The sequence below is a fragment of the Camelina sativa genome, chromosome 16 (assembly GCF_000633955.1).
Source record: "Camelina sativa cultivar DH55 chromosome 16, Cs, whole genome shotgun sequence".
Classification (NCBI taxonomy): Eukaryota; Viridiplantae; Streptophyta; class Magnoliopsida; order Brassicales; family Brassicaceae; genus Camelina; species Camelina sativa.
The window spans coordinates 3,022,923-3,043,439 of NC_025700.1; the positions used below are offsets into that span (position 1 = coordinate 3,022,923).

Below are 20,517 nucleotides of genomic sequence, written 5' to 3' on the forward strand. Positions count from 1 at the left end.
GAATCGATCTACTAACTTAGGGAGGACGAAGGAAACTGGTCCATCTCTGGGTGTAAAAATAACACCAGAGAGATTCAGCAGTAGAACGTGATGTGTCAGGTTCATGTGCCAAAGGAAAGGATCATGCTCAATTTTGGGTCTCGTCTGTTGATTCATGATCGGTTGGCTGGCTAAGATAAATGTTTGTTGTGATATATCTATGTATCTTGTCAGAAGCAATTCTGATGCGGTACCAAGGCAAGAGACAAGATAACAAAGCTTTGATTGAAATGTTCATATGCCGTACTAAAATCCCCAGAATTAAATGTGGTGGAGAAAGCAGATTCATTGAGTAAGACAAAGAGAGACGAAAAACTGTTACTTGACCTCTAAGTTATAGATGATTGTGGACTCTGATCAGTGAGGTACTGATTTCTTTTGATGATCATATAGGAGAACACAAAAAAAGTAATAACTTCTAAACGAATCCGCAGAATCGCTCAATGCGTATGCCACCATATGGGTAGTTGATTCGATTATATCTGAATCCAGTTTATCATTTTACTGGAGTCAGATATACAACAACTAAAAAAAAGCTGGTGAAATATCTTTTAACAGATACTAGGTTTACCTCAACTCTATGGGCGGGGATTTTTTTCCACGTACGTATTTTCACTATTTTTGACAGGTGAACAAGATCGTCTTGATGCTTAAGAGGTAAAATAAACAGGAATGTTAAAATTGGACAGAATCTGTGTTAATATATGTAGGAAATCAAAGAATATAAAAGATGATGATATGTTGAAAAGAAAAGAGATGATAATATCAATGTGTCCATCCTAGAGAAAAGTTCACGATGATACTACAATATTTGAAGACCGATCCACATGATTCAATGATATTAAAAATGAAAAAGACTCATCTAATGCTATAAAGATCATCAGTAGATAGGAAATTTTTGACATAAGTGTGCATTATTCTAGTTTTGTGAATAGGATCTTCTTTATATTACATCAAAATAGAAACAAAAAAACATGTCATTCGATTGAAAGCTGGCGTAAATGGGCGACGATAACCAAACTAAGGAAGGAGAGTCAAGACTCAAGACCATGGGAAGAAATGGGTGACGACTGACCTGCTTACGGCTTACCAATCCGAATTCAAGCACGATTTAGAGCTGAGGAGAAAGCAAGTATCGAGTCTAGAGTTTTCTTGTTTTGAAAGTGTGTAACAAAGATTAGTACAATCGACAATTCACGGCGCAACAAAAAAAATTCAAAAATTTACTGTATTTTTGAAACTTAAATCCTCCATGTAAAAAAAAAAAAAACGTTCCTCAAGGCAGCCTGTGCTGTTGATGGTTTATACTTTATAGTTTGGATTAATGTTTACACCTAGTTAACAAATTTAATATATTTGGTATATGTTTTTGAGTAAGGGTGTATCGTCTAATAGGATCTTCGTTGACTTATATATATATATATATATATATATATATATACATAAACGATAATGTTATCCTATCATTAGTGTACTGTATATTGATACAATAATTCAATAAAGATACAAAGAGAAAAAGGAAAGACAAAAAGGTATTTTAAATTGGGTGAAACTACATAAGAAGTGGGTATGATAGGGCATGCGGCTCTTAAATTAATAGTTCCCCACCTCTTCGTACACTTTTACCCCATTTCCCGAATCTTTCTCAAGATCAAGTTTTTGTCACAGTCGGAGAAGGTGATCTTGAGAAACATAAGACATGTTGATTTCTAATTATGCTATAAACTTTTTTTCCCCAAAGTTTAGACCCTTTTCAATCTGATCTAATAGTCTTTTTATGTAACTTCCAAACCATATTATAAAAGTGCAATAGAGAGCATCCTTTTTCTATATTATTACTGGTCATGAGATTGCATTTTTTTGTGTATGTCCAATAAAGTACAAATAAGTGAATAGTAATCATATGATGATTATATAAAACTACAATTTGTCTAAATTTTTACAGATTTGTGGTTCTTGATCCCAATGACACATTTATGTAATTTGTACAAAACAATGTAATATTTTCAAGTGTACTTTCCAATTAATAATAGGGAGATTTGAATTATTTTTAAACAAAATATAAATATAATTTATGTTCACAGTTAAAATTGTGTTTACACATGAATTGAGAAACCAAGTGACAGAGACTAAGAACATCACCATGGGTCATATATTGGTGAGTGTCAAGATAACAAAAAACAAAAAAAATAATAAAAAGTTAAGAGAGAAAGAGACATGTGGAAGCCCTTTTGGCCCAGTGGTTGACGTATGGTTCATTAATGATTCTACACTATAAGGTCTAGGGTCTGAGCCACAAATAATGCGATTTATTAATCGTGCAGATTAACAGAGACAATTTACAGACAATCTCCAGTGATGCGCAATTATTGTCGTTCGCCGTGATTCTATATACAACTGAAGGTGAGAAGATTCATATGTAATAGTTCTCATAATTTGCAATCAATAATAAATCTAGAGTTAAAAAAAAAAAAAAGAGAAAGAGACACAACTTTTATAGACACTCTGAGATCTTCCTCATTTGATTGGTTGATGTTTTAAAAAAAATATAAATTAAATAATATTATTACATTAAAATATTATTTGAGAGCTCATTTTGAGAGGATTACCTATGGTGATGCTCCGAGCATCTCCAATGGTCCTCTATTTTTTTCTCTATAAGACCATCTCCAATGGTTTTTTCTATTTTTACCTCTAAAATAGAGGAACTCTATAATAGAAGTGATTTTTGCTCCAATGGATACTTCTATTTTTTCCTCTAAAAAAGAAGATTTCGTAGAGATTCTTTTTTTTTTATTTTACTATTAATACCTTTTACTTATAAAAGTTGCAAACTAACCCATTTATTTTAGTATTTGTGAAACTTTCATAGAATTATGATATTATTTAAATTTTTAACATTCATAAATATTATTTAAATATCATATTTATTAAAAGAAATACATTGCTTCATATTACTAAACTATTTAAATATATATTTTATTTATTTTGATCATAAATATAAAAGTGTTAAAAGTTCAAGGACCACTTTATAAATAAAAAAGTTCAACTGTATTATAGAGGAAAAAATAGAGTTCCTCTATATATATAGAGGAAAAAATAGAGATTTCTATTAGAACATTTCCAATGGTCCTCTATTTTTTTCTCTATAATAGAGATCCTCTATAATAGGGGTGAATTTTACTCCAATTGTCCTCTATTTTCACCTCTAAAATAGAGATTGCTATTTTTTTCCTCTATTTATAGAGGACCTCTATTTTTTCCTACAAAGGGTTCCTCTATAAATAGAGGAACTCTATTATAGATGTGAGAATAGAGGACCATTGGAGTAAAACTCACCTCTATTATAAAAATCTCTATTATAGAGGAAAAAATAGGGAAAACCATTGGAGATGGTCTTATAGAGGTAGAAATAGAGATGAGTTGGAGTAGATTTTACTCTAAAATAGAGTTAAAAAGCAAATATAGAGGTGGGTTGGAGATGCCCTAATAGAGATCCTCTATAATAAGGGTGAATTTTACTCCAATCCACCTCTATTTTTACCTTTAAAATAGAGATTACTATTTTTTCCTCTATTTATAGAGGAACTCTATTTTTTCTACAAAGGGTTCCTCTATAAATAGAGGAACTCTATTTTAGAGGTGAGAATAGAGGTGGGTTGGAGTAAAATTCACCTCTATTATAGAGAAAAAAAATAGGAAAAACCATTAGAGATGGTGTAAGTGACCGTACTCTTAATTATTTGTGTTATCACTGTGTGAAAGAAAAACAACTACCGTAAATTGAAAAGAAAAAGAAAAAAAAAGCCAAGGATGACAACTATTCTGAAATATCAAACTGTATACGAACATTTGAATCTTTCATCGGTTTAAGTAAAAATTTAGCATGCGGTTCAAAACAATTTAACCATTGAAGGCTATCATGATGAAACGTAGCTTTTAGCGTAGTGAATCTAGTGATAAATCATAAAATATAGTGCCCAGTTCGAACCTCACGGTCTCCAATTTTTTTTGCAGCTCTTTTTTTGGTAATGGGCTCATATTATTGTTTGGGCCGGCCCTTTCTATACTATTTGCAAGCTCTTTTTTGGTGGAAAGAGGAAGATAAAAAGGGAAGTCATATTCAACCCTGATTTTACTCTTTTTCTTCTTCTGAGTTTATTTTCCCAAAGTTCAAATATTCCTTTTTATGTCTTNATGAGATCCCCTTTATACAGTAACGGTATTTCATTTTGAAAATTGATTTGGTCATTTACCCTGTTAGTCCGTTCTTTTCTTTTAAGAGTGGAATCTTTTTTCTAAAAAATGGAATTTCCCCCGCTTAATGGATAATCATTTGTTATCATTGGGGGTTTTCTAAAAAATGGAGTTGGTTGGATTTGCACCAATGTAAACCATAAGTTTCAGACACAATAGAATATATGAACGATCTATATTTTTTAAATAATGAATCGAGTTCCTCCATTCTATTTTATTCACAGGTACTGATCCGTGATATTTCAAAAAGAATTTCCTTTTTATGTCTCAGTCTATGATCTAAACGAGTCGCACATACACCCGAGTACATGTTCCTCGTCGCTGAGGGCATCCCCGAAGCGCTGGGGATTTCGTGACGTTTCGGATTGGCTGTCTTGTATTTCTAATAAGTTGTTTAATGGTTGGCATACGGAATCATATAAATAATGGGCTGGTTTAGATTAGTTCTAACCGGCTAATTCTAAATTACTTCTCTATCAAGATTCTCTTCAATATAAATTACAGTGGAAAAAAAAGAAGTGAATTAGGCAAACAAAAATACAGGTAAGATCTCTCTTTCCATGCTCTGAAATCACTTAGATATTGATTTCTAATAGCTAACTAGTAGATGGATGTCATATACTGTATGTCGTCTGTGAATCAATCAGTGGATCTAAATTAGATTTGTAATATCGTACGTTTCAAAGTGCCTTGGTACTCGATCAACACATGCGTCTTCTGGGTCGTCGAGGAAATCCCAGCCCCTAGTGATCATTTGATTTCCTGTTATGTCGGAACAGCTCTTCGGAGAATGGGTTATATTGGTCCGTTGTCAATATTTGCTTTTTGGTACGAAGGAGCAGCAGAAGAGCTCCATAGATTCTCATCCCGGATTTTTCTTCTGCGAATCCCTAGGTGTGAATGGAGCACGCCGCAGGGAGCGTATCCAGGGGCAAGACGGGGTGGGTTAAAGGTTGGTTATTCATTGTTTGTCGTCATTCACATATATATGATGTTTTGTAGAGTGTATTTAAGAAACAAAACCTACTTGCCAAACAAATCAATATATCATTCTCCCTTATAAAGGTGTTTTCTTCAAAACCAAATCATTTTTTGGTTGGGATTCTTAATTGTTCGCATCCGCATCAATCAACTGAGGATCCATATTTTACTAGATCATGTTCGCAGAGAATAAAACCCGAAATCCCGCTTTCACTGTATTATGCATGGTGTAACCAATAAACCCTCTTATTGTTGTATTTATTTCAAGACCAATATCTATATGAAATCTAAGAAAATATTTAAGGTCAACTGAAAAAAATCTACACATTGTTCACACTTGGGAGAAATAGTTGTGTGGATTGGTCTTGCAATTGGGTGAAGCCTTTTTCTACAACCACATCTATAATTTTCTTGGCTTATTTACTCGACTCGAGTGTCTTTTTCTACACCATGCCTAATTTTTTTTTAAAATAGAAACAGGACCACAGTCATGTCCTTTTCTAACTTTATTAATATCTTAAAAATCGAAATGAATAAAATAAATAATTTAGGAAAATGATAAAAGGATAATGAGATCTTTATTTTTATTTTGGAAGGGGGTTTGAGTGAAGTCCAGCCACGCCAAGCTCCATTTGCTGATCACTCACTGACTTCAAACATGACCAACCGTTTATTGTTTACTTTTGCTGTGCAAAAGTTTTATTGTAAATAAGATTCCTATGAAATAATAAGTTGAATAGCTGGCATCACCTCTTGACCAAAAAAAAGAAGAAGCTACCATCACCCGAATCAGTCAATGATTCAAAAAGAGTCTTTAGTATCTATCTATAAGAATAAAACCAAACCTTAAACTATGAATGATATAGGTAAAACTATTTTAATTGCCTTTTTTTTTTTGCAAAATTAGTGTAAAAGATCATAATTCATCAAACATATTGATCTAAACCTTATTGGTTGAATGATTACTTAAAAACACTGTATAAATAGTTTTTTTTTTGTAAGAAAGAAGTAAACAATAATTATACTGTACTATATGCAACATTTTTTTTTGACATCATAGATACAACATTTTAAACAATAGATAGCTCTAACTTCAAGACTTTTCAACTCATTGGGATGCCATTATAAAAACAAAAACTTTTACCTGTGAATCACGCGGCTTACGGCTTTTTCAGAGAAGAAAACTAATGACAAAAAAAATAAATACTTCGATATTTACAAAACAAAAATCTAAAGTGATTTCTTGATATAAATGCCATATACCAAATGGAGAAAAATAAAACAAACCCACAAAAGTCATATCTCTCTCTCTCTTCTCTTCCTTCTCTATTGACTTGGTGAAGAAGAACTACTATGATGTCCCTCCTGCAATGTCTAACAGTGGCGACTGCACTAATCCTGTTTCTTCAGACTCTCAGTTTAGTCAGCTCAACTGTTCTGTCCCGGGCCGATCGGATCACCCGTTTACCCGGTCAACCACGGGTCGGGTTTCAGCAGTACTCGGGTTATGTCAATATAGACGAGAAGAAACAGAGAGCTCTGTTTTACTACTTGGCTGAAGCAGAAACCAAACCCATCTCTAAACCTCTCGTTCTCTGGCTCAATGGAGGTTGAAATATTAGCATCTTTTCATCTTCTTCATTACAACACACTTTGAAACTTCAAGAATTGTAATCAAATAAAGTTGTTGATTCTTACAGGACCTGGGTGTTCATCAGTAGGTGTTGGTGCATTCTCTGAGAATGGACCTTTTAGACCAAAAGGATCAGTCTTGGTGAAGAACCAACATAGCTGGAATCAAGGTAAGTCCTTGGATCATTAAAGTTTTAAATCTTTTAATTCAATCTGATTTAGATTTTGATTCAAAATTGTGCCAGAGGCTAATATGTTGTATCTGGAGACACCTGTTGGAGTTGGATTCTCTTATGCAACTGAGAGTTCCTCTTATGAGGGTGTCAATGATAAGATCACTGGTATTATTTTTAACCTTGAATTTAATATTCTCTATTTTATTCCTAGTTATATGATTCAAAATCTATAAATAAAATCTTGTCTCTCTCTCTCTCATAGATTAGTGATAGTCTACTGATTTATAATAGGCTTTGTATAAGAAACCCAAATTTTGTGTCTTTTGTCCCCTTTTTCTACTTTTTACTAAAAAGATAGTACCAAAGTAGTAATTGTTATGCTTCTAGTTTTTAGATTACATGTTTTGAGTTTGAGTTTTTTTTTTTTCATTCTTTATGGAATTTAACTTTGTGAGGATGATAGTGGGGTGCATGCGATCTGTTTCTTGTTTGATCACTTTTTAAAAATAAAATTAATAATAATTATATGTTTCAGCTTTTATGTGTTGTTTGTTCTTTCTCAGTCTGACAAAAAGAGAAACAAAAAAAAAATTAGAACTTTATGCAGAATTCAGATCACATCTGATGATTATTCTCTTCTTCTTTTGTTTCTTTTTTTGTTTGTCTTCACATATTAAACATTCTAATCTTTGTCTTTTGTGCACATTTTCGAACAAAATTTTTCCAGCAAAAGACAATCTTGTGTTCTTGCAAAAATGGTTCCTCAAGTTCCCTCAATATCTCAATAGAAGTCTCTTCATCACTGGTGAAAGCTACGCTGGTAAAGATTATCTTCTCTCTTTGTAAAATAGTAGTTTTCGTCGCTAAAAATGTATTTAACATGAATTGCAAAATTTTTTAGGCCATTATGTTCCTCAGTTGGCTCAGCTTATGATTCAATACAACAAGAAGCACAATTTGTTTAACCTCAAAGGCATTGCTGTGAGTTAATTTCTTTCATATCCTCCTCTACTTTTTCTATTTGTAATCCGGTTATGTTCTGTTCTTTGATTTATGACTTGGTTTTGTAGATTGGCAATCCGGTTATGGAGTTTTCGACGGATTTCAATTCACGAGCCGAGTATTTCTGGTCTCATGGTTTGATATCGGATCCAACTTACAAAATGTTCACATCTTATTGTAACTACTCACGATATGTGAGTGAGTACTATAGAGGAACAGTGTCAAGTATGTGCACTAAAGTGATGAGTCAAGTTAGCATCGAAACAAGTAGATTCGTTGACAAATATGATGTTACCCTTGACGTTTGCATTCCCTCTGTGCTATCTCAATCCAAAAGAGTTAACCCTCAACCTCAAGTGAGTTCAGAAACGTTTGTGTTAGTTTTCTAAAAACGTTTTGTGTTAGTTTTCTTCTTGTGACTAATTTTCTTTGAATGATGTAGCAAGTGGGAGAGGCGGTGGATGTGTGTGTAGAAGATGAGACGGTTAACTATCTTAACCGGAGAGATGTGCAAAAAGCTCTCCATGCTCGGCTTGTCGGAACTCGCAATTGGGCTGTTTGTAGCAAGTAATATCAATTCCTTTCATAAAATTTAAAATTAGCATCTGCATTTACAAATGCTTTAGTTAAATCTAATCCTAATTTTTACTTTGTGTTAAACAAATTTTACTAAATTTTGGTTATTTCATTCCGGTTTAATTGCACATAATTTGGTTTATTCATTAGGTAAACAATGTTACCATTTTTTAAAAAAAGTTCTGTTCGGTTTGTATATTTACAAAAGGGTTCTATCGTGATGATCGACAGTGTGCTGGATTACGAAGTACTTGACGTGGAAGTACCAACGATAAATATTGTAGGAAGTCTTGTTAAAGCTGGAGTTCCAGTTCTTGTGTACAGGTAAATCAATGTTTCTTCTTATGGAGTTGTCAAGTTTTGTTGTACTTGTCTTGATGTGTCTTTTATGTTACAATAATAACAGTGGCGATCAAGACTCTGTGATTCCATTAACCGGAAGTAGAACACTAGTGAAGCGACTGGCTGAAGAGTTGGGACTGAGAACAACTGTGCCTTATCGAGTTTGGTTTGCTGGACAACAGGTAATTAGCATCATGACTATATCTAAAAGGGTGTTTTCATTCATGTTGTTTTATAGGTCTTCGATGTTTATTGAATCTACTATTGATAGGCTTCGGTTCGGATACGTTTTTTAACATCTAGGAGACGTACTTATTGAGGTTTTGTGTTACAGGTTGGTGGGTGGACTCAGGTTTACGGGAATATATTGGCATTTGCTACAGTGAGAGGAGCGGCCCATGAGGTACCGTTCTCGCAGCCTGCTAGAGCGCTTGTGTTGTTTAAGGCATTCATGGGTGGTCGTCCCCTCCCTGAAGAATTCTGATGTTTTTAGTTTTTACCATTATATGAGCTTGTAAGTAAAACATTACATACCTTTTAGTGAACAATGCCCCCACCCCAAAATGGCTTATAGTTGATTCAAGGCGTGAAATGAAACTATTTGAAAATTTGTTTATATAGAAATGTGATGAATTATGTATTTGTTCTTCAATTTATAAGATATTTAAAAGAAAAAAATTGTAATAAAAAAATAAAGATCTAGTACACTCGTCTCCTGCTACTTTTCGAAACCTAATGTTGTTTGTTTTATTAGAACTCCATGTTACATAAACAAAACACGAATTCTAATTTATTCGATACAACACGTACGTAAAACGGATCAAAAGTAGATTATAGAGAGTAACATTCTCATATAAGAATTAGTAACGACTTCTAAGGCAGCATTGTTCCAAGAACCAGCAACAACATAGCGCCGTCAGACGTACTGCAGCATCACCAAAGTAATAGAGATTAATGAAGAAAAAAAGAGTTTACTTCCATTTTTACCGTGTTTTATCAAATTGAGTTGATTCATATATTATTCATAGTTTTATTTTTTAATTTATATATTAAAAAGGTATAAACCAAAGAGAAAGGTAATAACTAATAACTAAGAAGACATACGACATTATTAACAATTAGAATTTACCATCTTCTGAGAAAAGGGAAGCAACCATCATATTCTCCTTCTCCGTAGTATTCATCCGATCTATATGGACGCAGTGGCGGTGGATGCGGCTGACCGTAGCCGCCATAGTAGTCTTGATACCTCGTTCTGGTTGGTGGATACGGTGGTGGCGGAGCCTCTATTATCGGTTGGTATAGTGGTGAAGGACCTGCAAAATTCATACAAATATATACACATGCATTGGATTAATTTATCTTTTCACCTAGTTGTAACATATATAGAGAGAGAAATTTACAAAGAAGATAAAGTAAAATTATAAAAACGTTTGGAGAATTGCCTGGTGGTCGATTTGTTGACTCATGAGAAACATGATAAGATGTCATTGTGAAGCTTTAGATTGGCAAACTCGTTTTGGCAATGGAAAGTTCAAAGATGTGTGATTCTAAAAAGTGATCCTCTGAGAAATATTTGCAAAAGATACAATACAAGAAAACACCTCTCTTTTTATCTTATGAAAATGGTCTAAAGTTGTGTAGTCTAAAACGAAGAGGTTAAGTCTTATCGTAAGGAAGGCACTTGGCAATTCTTTTGTCGACGTGTTGGCTTGCAAACACCGTGACTGAGCTATTTTCCAGTTTTTTCCCCCCCCGGTTTAATTCAATTTGGGTCGGTGCCCACCGGTTCGGCTTCATTTTAAATATCCAAGTCCTCTTCTTCTTTTTTTTTTTTTTTCCTAACAAATGTAATGGCTGATCATATTGGTAACGACTGTATGTTCTCTTTTTGTCGACAAAACTAAAACTTTTGGTTTGATAGGTCTAACTCAGATTTTGATCAATTTGGTTTAAGAAATCTTGAAATAGAACTAGAACCTGTTTTGATAGAATACAATTCAAAAATTTGAGATGTTCGTTGATGTGAAGAAACTAGGACGTGGATAAAATAAAAGAGATTTTTTGTTTTCATAAATAGACTTAAGGCGATTTTTTGGTGACTAGGGTTTTCCTTGCTTTTTGCGCATGAATGAAGCTGTCGGGGGCTTCTCCGGTTTCTGGAGTCTCTCCGAGGAAGGATACTAGGGTGCAGGATTCGGAAAATGGTGTTACACGGAGGCAGGGGGCTTCGTCTCCAAAAGGAGTTGGGGTTCTGAAGGGAAACCGTTTCTGGCTTTCGGTGGCGAAGAAACATGTATTTACTAAAAAGAGTTTTGAAGTGGTGGAGGTTGAAGGCAAGGAGAGGGTGGTTGTTCCGAAGGAAGTGTTTGTTGATGCTAAACCTTTGTGGGAGGATTTCCTTATCGGTAAATTTTTGAATCAGAAAGCACCACATGTGGGTAAGATCCACATGATAGTTAACAAGATTTGGCGTTTGGGGGATAAGTCCACGTTGATTGATGTCTATAAAGTGAATGAATATACTGTGAAGTTTTGGATTCGCAATGAAAGCATGAGAAACAGGGTGTTAAACAGAGGCATGTGGAACATCATGGATATTCCTATGATCATCTCTAAGTGGTCGCCCTTTGCAGCAGAGTCACAGCTGGCGATGCGTTCGATTCCACTCTGGGTTACATTGAGGAATATCCCTCCCTCAATGTTTACTGATAAGGGTTTAGAGTACATGTTTAGTGCAGTGGGTAAGCCGATCCATTTTCATCCTAAGACTGAAGCTTGTGTCAGTTTTACTAAAGCACAGATGTTAGTAGAAGCGGACTTAACTAAAACTTTTCCAAAGGAGTATGTCTATGGTGGGGATGAAGAAGGTGAGGTTAAAACGATTATTCAATATGGCTATCCATGGTTGCCACCACGTTGTACCAGTTGTCAGAAATGGGGGCACTTAACTGCCAACTGTTTATCGTCGGGAAGTTCTACTACTGGGATAGCTGGAGAAGCGGTGGTTTTGCCACCTATTCCTTTGGCTGTTGAATCGTTGGGGACAGTTCCGACTGTGGAGGATAATCCTCGTGCTTCTGCAGAAGTTACTAGACTTGACCCTCCGGTTCATAATGAAAGTGTTGTAGTGGTTCCGGAAAATGAAGGCTCTGAACATGTATGGGTCACTCCATCAAAACATGGGCGAAGTCCGAGCATGAATTCAGAGGATCTTAAGCCTCCTGAGGCTACCCATCTGTCGAATACATACTCGGTGCTAGGTGAAGAAGAGGGGGTAGAAGAGGTAGTGCAGGAGACGCAGGTCACTCTTCCTCTGCAGGTGGTGGTCCCTCCTAAGGAGGCACAGGTCCCTGCTGTACTGGGGGAGAAGGAGCGAGGGGAGAAGCCGGTAGTTATACTTCGTCCTTCTCTGCCTTGCGACTCAAAAACAGCACATAAGACAGTTTCCGTAGCTTCTAATCAATCCTCTAGAGTTTACTCTAGGGATCAGAGTAGGAAGTCTTCCCATAAACATTCTTAAATGTCCGGCTTCTTCTGGAATGTTCGGGGTTTCAATAAAATATCAAAACATTTCGTGGTGCATAAGTGGTTAAGGGAAACTGATTTCCAGTTTGGTTGTCTGTTAGAGACTCGTGTGCAAGAGAAGAATGCACAATGTATTGGTGAGAAAGTGTTTAAGGATTGGTCAATGTTGACAAATTATGAGTTTAATCGAAGAGGCCATTTGTGGATTGTTTGGCGTGATAATGTGAGGGTGACTCCTTTTTATAAGAGTGAACAGCTGATCACTTGTTCGGTTAAATTGGAAAATCAGATGGATGAGTTTTTCTGTTCTTTTCTCTATGCCTTGAACATTGTGGAGCAACATAAGGTTTTGTGGCAGGAGTTGAAGGATCATGCGGACTCTTCGATCATTAACATGAAACCGTGGGTGGTGATGGGGGATTTCAACGAAACACTAGATATTTCTGAACATTCTCGGGTGGAGGATTATCCCATGATTACGAGTGGTATGAGGGATTTCCAGTCCGCTGTGAGTTACTGTTCGCTTAATGACATTACTTCCAATGGTCCGTTGTTTACTTAGTGGAATAAGCAGGATCAGGATCCCAACATGAAGAAGTTGGACAGGGTGTTGACTAATGATGCTAGGCTCTGGTGTTTCCCGTGAGCTTATACTGTGTTTGAAGCAGGTGGCTGTTCTGATCATTTGCGAAGTTGTCTGCAGTTGCATAGTCCAGAGCTGGCTCAAAAGCGTTGTCCGTTTAAATTTGTTAATGTTCTTACTGAATTGGAGGAGTTTAAACCCATGGTTGAGGATTACTAGAAGACAACTCCCTCGCTGTTTCTATCGACATCGGCTCTGTTTTGGTTCCATAAGAAACTAAAGGGTTTGAAGCCATTGGTCTCTCGGTTGGCAAAGGACCAAATTAGCAATCTTGAGAAACACACTAAAGCAGCTTTTGAGGATTTATGTGTCAAGCAAACGCAGAATCTAGCCAATCCTTCTGCGGTAACAATGGAGGAAGAGAATGAAGCTTTCCTTCGTTGGGAACATGTTGCATCGCTAGTGGAGAAGTTTCTCAAACAGCGTTCAAAGCTGCATTGGTTGCAGGTTGGGGATAAGAATAATAAAGCTTTTCATAGGGCTGCTGCGACTAGGAAAGCGGTGAATACAATCAGTGAGATTACCTGTCCCAATGGAGATATCATTGAGGGGGAGGATATTAAGTTGGAGGCTGAGCGCTATTTTAAAACGTTTTTGTAGTTGGTACTTACTGACTTCGAGGGGGCCGAGGTCGAAATGCTCCAAGATTTACTGTCGTTTCGTTGTTCTATCGAGGATCAAACTCGCCTTATAGCGCATGTTACTCATGAAGAGATCAAATCTGTTCTCTTTGCTATGCCAAATGACAAGTCTCCTGGTCCGGATGGGTTTACTTCAGAGTTCTATAAAGCGACATGGGATATTATTGGGAAGGAATTTACTCTAGCTGTTCAATCCTTCTTTGTTAAAGGTTTTTTGCCAAAAGGGATCAACTCTACTATATTAGCACTTATACCAAAGAAGTTGGAGGCTATGGAAATGAGGGATTATAGACCAATTTCTTGTTTCAACGTTCTCTATAAGGTCATTTCAAAGATTATTGTGAATCGGTTGAAGGTGGTATTACCTTGTTTCATTGCTGGGAATCAATCGGCCTTTGTTAAGGATCGGTTGTTGATTGAAAATGTGTTGCTAGCTACTGAACTGGTCAAAAACTATCACAAGTATTCAATATCAAAACGGTGTGCGATAAAGATAGATATATCAAAGGCCTTTGATTCGGTTCAGTGGTCCTTCCTCTTTAATGTTATCTCGGCCCTCCGGTTTCCACCAGTTTTTATCCATTGGATCAGATTGTGTGTCACAACCGCCTCTTTCTCTGTTCAAGTGAATGGAGAACTTGCCGGATATTTTCCAAGCGCAAGGGGATTACGGCAAGGCTGTTCCCTATCCCTCTACTTGTTTGTTATCTGTATGGATGTACTCTCTAATCTCCTAGATTCTGCAGCTGGTGCGGGTCAGTTTGGTTACCATCTTCGGTGTAAAGCTCTCAATCTGACTCATTTAAGTTTCGCTGATGACTTGATGGTACTATCTGATGGTAAATCCCGCTCCATGGAGGGTATTGTAGCAATCTTTGATAAGTTTGCTAAGCTTTCGGGTCTTCAAATCAGTATGGAGAAGTCTACTGTCTACCTTGCTGGAGTAGCGGATATTGACCGTCAGCAGATAGCAACTCGCTTCAATTTTGCGGTGGGGGAACTCCCAGTACGTTATCTAGGCCTCCCTTTGGTGACTAAATGTCTTTCTTCAACTGATTATGCTCCTTTAATTGAACAAATACGCAAGCGTATTGGTACTTGGACGTCACGCTACCTCTCCTTTGCAGGCCGCTATGAACTCGTTAACTCGGTTCTGTGGAGTATATGTCATTTCTGGTTAGGTGCCTTTCGGCTACCCCGTGCCTGTATTAGAGAAGTGTAGAAATTGTGCTATGCTTTTTTGTGGTTAGGAGCTGATCTTAACCCGAAAAAAGCGAAGTTGCAGTGGGATGTTGTGTGTAAGCCACGTCGGGAGGGGGGACTTGGTCTTCGCAGCTTGAAAGAAGCAAATGATGTGTGTTGTCTTAAGTTGGTCTGGCGGATACTCTCTCATGGACGCTCTCTATGGGTTCAGTGGGTTGACCATTATTTGTTGCGGGGACGATCGTTATGGGCAGTTCCAAAAAATACAGGAGTGGGCTCTTGGATCTGGAAATAAATACTAAAATATAGAGATGTGGCTGCCGGTTTCTGTAAGGTGGAGGTGGGGAATGGTGTGCAGACGTCTTTCTCATTTGACAATTGGTCCTCCTTGGGTCGACTTGTGGATGTGACAGGGCCTCGAGGTGTTATTGATTTGGGTATTGGTGAAAAAATGTCTTTCGCATAGGCATGGTCGGCTAGGCAACGAAGGCGATCCCGTTTGCAACATGCCCTGTCAATAGTGGAGGTTTTAAGCTTGCAGTACCAACAACGATCAGAGCAATCTGATCTTGTGCTGTAGAAAGGGAAGAAGAACATTTTCAGAGCAGAGTTCTCCACAGCATACACATGGAATCATATTCGGTCTACATCGGCAGAGGTTTCATGGCACAGCGCAATGTGGTTTCCTTACCTCACTCTGAAGTACACTTTCTGCACCTGGTTAGCAGCTCATGATAAGTTGGCCACAGGGGACCGTATGTTGCGTTGGAATGTGGGGGCGACAGGGACCTGTGTGTTGTGTCAACAAAGTGTTGAAACTAGATCACACCTTTTCTTTGCTTGCAGTTTTGCTTCTGAAATATGGGCTGCAACGGCAAAGGGGGTGTTTCGTACCCATTACTCTAGTGATTGGCATCATCTCCTGACTTTTCTAGTGGATACACGCTTGGACCGTTTGCAAAGTTTTTTCACTCACTATACCTTTCAACTTACAGTATACACCATCTGGTGAGAACGTAATGGACGGAGGCATGGTCAACATCCTAACATGCCGCAACAGTTAATTAAATGGACTGATTGCCAAGTGCGGGATCAACTCCTAGCTATCTAACGAAAAGGGGACAAGTTCTTTGCTAATGGACTTCAGGCTTGGTTCCAATCAAGACATTGACGTGTTTTACTCTTTATTTCCGTAATTTTTTATCAAACTGATTTTAGCCATATGATGCACTAGTTGTAAAAACGTTATTTTTTTCTTTGAATATAACATTAAAAAAAAAAATAATAAAAAAAAAAAAAAAGAAGAAACTAGTATTATGACCCGCATAGTAATTTCATTTATATTGTTAACAATTCATAAACTAGTACATGGCCCGCATAAATTGCTACTGCCCATATATACAGGCCATACCAGTGATGGAAGGCAAAAAGTTCTCTATATAGTTCATCTTCTTACCAGTCGTTATAAAGTATGCAACTTAAAGTGGTCTATCAAGGCTACGCATGGTAGGACATTTGTTGTTTTTCACTTTGCGACTATTCCCAATTATGACACAAACTGTTTTAGAGCACCAAAGTCATGTACTATTTGTTATTCAAACATCTCTGTCAACAGAATTACAATAACTTAGGCTGAGTGGAAAAAAGTAAGTATATAGTTATGAATTTATTTTATTTTATATGAAATATAAATCCTATTTTTTTTTGTTATCAGCAAATATAAATCCTAATTAATTTTAATCGTTACATCTTATCTTAGAGAATCTCTAATATTTAGAGAATCTCTTTCAAACGTTTTTTAGTTTTCTTTTATTATCTCTTATATTTATCCCAACATAATTAAATATAAAAGAAAAAGGTTTCCAAGAAAATTGTAGTTAGAATTTAACGAAAGGATTCTGATACAAAAAAAAACCATGAAAATGTGGAGTCACATGTTGCAATCATTATGATTAGTACCACTAGTCTTTTAAGAGCATCATTAATCGAGAACGACTCAACGTTTCTCAAAAAAACCAAAAAAAATATTTTTTGTATAAATTATTATTATTTATTTATTTCCTCATTGTTGTTCCACTTAACAAGTGACACATGTCACACTTGTTCTGAGAATCGATTCTCAAGTGACTTGGGAAAGAAACGATTCCTTTCTTTTTTTCTTTCTCTCTCTTTCTTTTATTATTTTCTAATAAGAGTATCTGAGAGAGTTACTCCCAGTAATCATGGTCTAAGAGGCGCGCGATTCCTCAGGGCTCATTTCATTGACCAACTTTAATGCAACAACAACTATATTATTCTTATTAAACATTGTATTCTCTTTCAACTTGAAAAGCATACACACAACTCGTTTATAACTTGCTACCATTCTTGGTTAAAATTCAGACTCACTTTTACTGCCTGAAACATTCTTGCCATTGAAACTCGTGTTAATGCCCCCCACTCACAAGAGAAACCACTAAGTTATAACAATATTATAAAGATTAGGTAAAGAAAAGAGGAAACCTAAACAAATTCTCATCTGAATAAACAAAAGAGATGAGATGTGTTTTAAGGAGAAACAGAATGAGGTCGATCAAAGTGAAGTAGCTGTGCTGCACATTTGGGACAGTCCTCGACATGCTTAGGAACCATGAAGTACATGAAACAAGCTTTGCATCCAGCAACCACTAGCACATCCTCTTCTTCTTCTTCTTCATCATCATCTTCCTCATCTTTCTGATTCTCTCTTGATGATGGAGATGACTCTGATGAAGACTCTTCGCTGTCGTAATATGAACTATCTTCTTCTGAGCACACTGTTCCATATGATTCCCCACTGTCAGGATCTGCATTCATCACCTTCCTTGGATCCTCTTTCACTCTCATTCCGTTTTTCCAGTTTATGTAATAAATCTCTCCTGTCTAAACACACACACACAAAAAAACCCACCTCCTTTTGAATCATAAAGTAAGAAAATTAACTCCTTTTGACATAAAAAGTTTTTTTTTTTCTTTTTCTTTTGCCTTTCTATCTTTGCAAATTGCAATGCACCCAAATTGTGGTTAAGACAAAAAGGAAAAAAGCTTTGGTCCTAGATCTATATATGAGCAAATGACTATGTACTTTTATTATATGTATGTTTGTGGTAGTGCGGCATTGATTTATCAAGACAAATCATTTGAACATGAAAAACACAACCATTTGTTTGTTTGTTTTGTATCCTTTATGTGAAAAAATCATATCTAGGAGATGAAAGATTGGCTGATAAAAAGCATCAAAAAAGCAAGAAAAAACTCAGAACTTAGTTCCCTGGTCAAGCATTTAAAAGATTCCTGCTAAAGTTTTCCATATAAAGCTAGTCTCTAACAACAAGCCTGAAACCACAAAAAGCCCTATGAGCAAAATATATATACGGTCTGAGAAGCAATAAATGCATCGCAAGGAAACAAGAAAAGCTTTAAACTAAAATGAAAAATCTTTCTCCCCCAATGTACATTTAATGCAATCAAAAAACATGAAAACGACACCAGTTCGAAGTTTCTGTAGTGATTACTTTAACCTAGATAACGGAAAAAAGGATTTAAAAATATATATATATATATATATAAAGACGAATCTCATTTGTTATTGTAATATGTTTATTACCTTGAGATCAAGACACTGTTCCCAGTGACAAGGAAGAGATAAGTGAGAATTGAGCTCCAATGTTCTATCTGAGATCGGAGTAGTGTGTCCGTTGCTGGACGATCTCCCAAAGCCATCTCCGACGACCCTTCTTCTCCGATCATTAAGAGAACAATTCTGCATCGATTTCTCCAGAGACTCAGTTATCGTCTCCATGTTCGGTGCTTTCATCTCGCAGAGGAGAAGAAAGAGGAAACAAAAAAAAAGAGAGAGATTATTCTGTTTTGAGATAGATTTTAATAATAAAACCAAAAGGGAGAAAAGGAAGAAAACAAAAAACAGAGTGAAAGGGTAAATCCGGGAATTTAGCATAGGGGGTTTGTTAAAAGAAGACGCGCGATTAGGAGAAGCGCGTGGGGGTTATTTGGGTAAAAAGAGAAAGTGGACCTTTAGCTGTCAGAGAGACCAAAGTGACCACAGAGGAGGAGAAAGAGTCTCTCTCTCTCTATCTCTCGCACTTTTGTCTCACGTCCGTGTTACCGTGTTCTTGTGAAACCCGTATGACCCATTTACAGTTAGGTGCACACGCGAGAGTTCAGGCGCGTTTGGATTAAGCTTTGCGCATGTTGGTATCGGTTAGTGCCCCCCGGTTTAAAATATACTACTAAGAGGAGAGAATAAAAAGGTTCAAATCTTGGGAATAGGTTTGTTTAAACCTGATGATTTGTTTTAGAAACAAGTAAACAAATCTCGTAAATTTAACGTTGCTCTCGAAAAGAATGCCGGAACCTTTTTTTTTTCTTTTTTTTTGGTAAAAGAAAAAAAAAGTGTATATTCATCGAAATCTACAAATTCACTCTATCAAAACCATCTCATACACGTAGTCTCGTTTACATCCAATATACGAATGATCACAGTCTCATGCATAACACATTAACCTTCTTGCAAATGACAGTCATTTGGTACATGTTCATGTAATCCATTTATATTCATAATATATATTTTAAGAGTGAAATGGTTAAAAAAATAAACTATCCTATAAATCTCTTTGTAAAAATGTGAGTTCAAATCTAAACTTGCAACTCAATAAAAATAACTATGGAAAACAAAAAAAAGCGAATGCATGAGGTTTGGTGCATACATCAAAAGTCAATAGCAAACAGGATGGTATTTTCCGGGATAGAATGACTATACGACAACAAGTACTAAGCTCGAAAATGAAACGAATCTGGCCGTGAGATGACAATTTTAAATAGCCAAGCCTTTAATAATGCAATATGATTGATGGGTGGAGCAAAATAATTGAAGAATTGAAAGTTTTTTCTATATTTTATTTTAGAGAAAGTCAACCAAAATATAAAGAAAGTAAAGGCAAAATGTCAACATTTTAGCTCATTAGACTAAAAAATATTTTTGCGTGGGCAAAGGCTCTCGACCCTTTTTTAGCTCCAATTATTAAATTTGTGAAAAGACTTTCACCTCACAAATCTTTTATTTACTAAAGTCAAGAAAAATCACGTCACAAATTAATAATTTAAAGTCCAAGACATCCTTAGTTGTTCTTTGTAACAAACAATACACAAAGGAATGAAAAAAAAGGAGAAAACTATTCAAGACTAGCTAGTACCATGTGATATTTACGATATATTAGGTACAAACATGAAACATCAGGCATGCTCTATCTATATCTGTATAGTGTGTGTTAATCAAGATATTAGGTGCATGTAATATTATTGAAGTGGTAAAAATAAAATAAAAACCCTTACCGTACACACACAACAAGCATATGCAAAGAAAGATAACTACCTAACTAATTACATTTTTCCTACTTGGTTGCAAAAATACAAAAAAGAAGATAGAGAGAAGGAATTGTGATAAACCAATAGATATAGT

General features: G+C 36.0%; 3 protein-coding genes across 3 annotated transcripts in view; 2 read left to right on the top strand and 1 right to left on the bottom strand.

Moving 5' to 3' along the window:
• LOC104749513 (RNA polymerase II C-terminal domain phosphatase-like 3) overlaps nt 1-274 on the top strand; it is an 11,105-nt gene extending 10,831 nt beyond the window's left edge. The window contains exon 13 of the mRNA XM_010471156.2: nt 39-274. The gene's annotated coding sequence lies outside the window, so the exon portion shown is untranslated. The remainder of the gene's footprint in view (nt 1-38) is intronic.
• LOC104749514 (serine carboxypeptidase-like 46) lies at nt 6,530-9,645 on the top strand. Its single transcript, XM_010471157.2, has 10 exons — nt 6,530-6,886; nt 6,978-7,079; nt 7,155-7,250; nt 7,813-7,905; nt 7,987-8,066; nt 8,156-8,443; nt 8,530-8,654; nt 8,895-8,987; nt 9,070-9,187; nt 9,340-9,645. The coding sequence occupies exons 1-10, from the start codon at nt 6,631-6,633 to the stop codon at nt 9,487-9,489; spliced, it is 1,401 nt and encodes a 466-aa protein (XP_010469459.1). The 5' UTR covers nt 6,530-6,630; the 3' UTR covers nt 9,490-9,645.
• Nucleotides 17,345-18,923, bottom strand: LOC104749515. The gene is made up of 2 exons (XM_010471158.1): nt 18,646-18,923; nt 17,345-17,921 (listed from the first exon to the last, which is right to left on the bottom strand). The coding sequence occupies exons 1-2, from the start codon at nt 18,853-18,855 to the stop codon at nt 17,568-17,570; spliced, it is 564 nt and encodes a 187-aa protein (XP_010469460.1). The 5' UTR covers nt 18,856-18,923; the 3' UTR covers nt 17,345-17,567.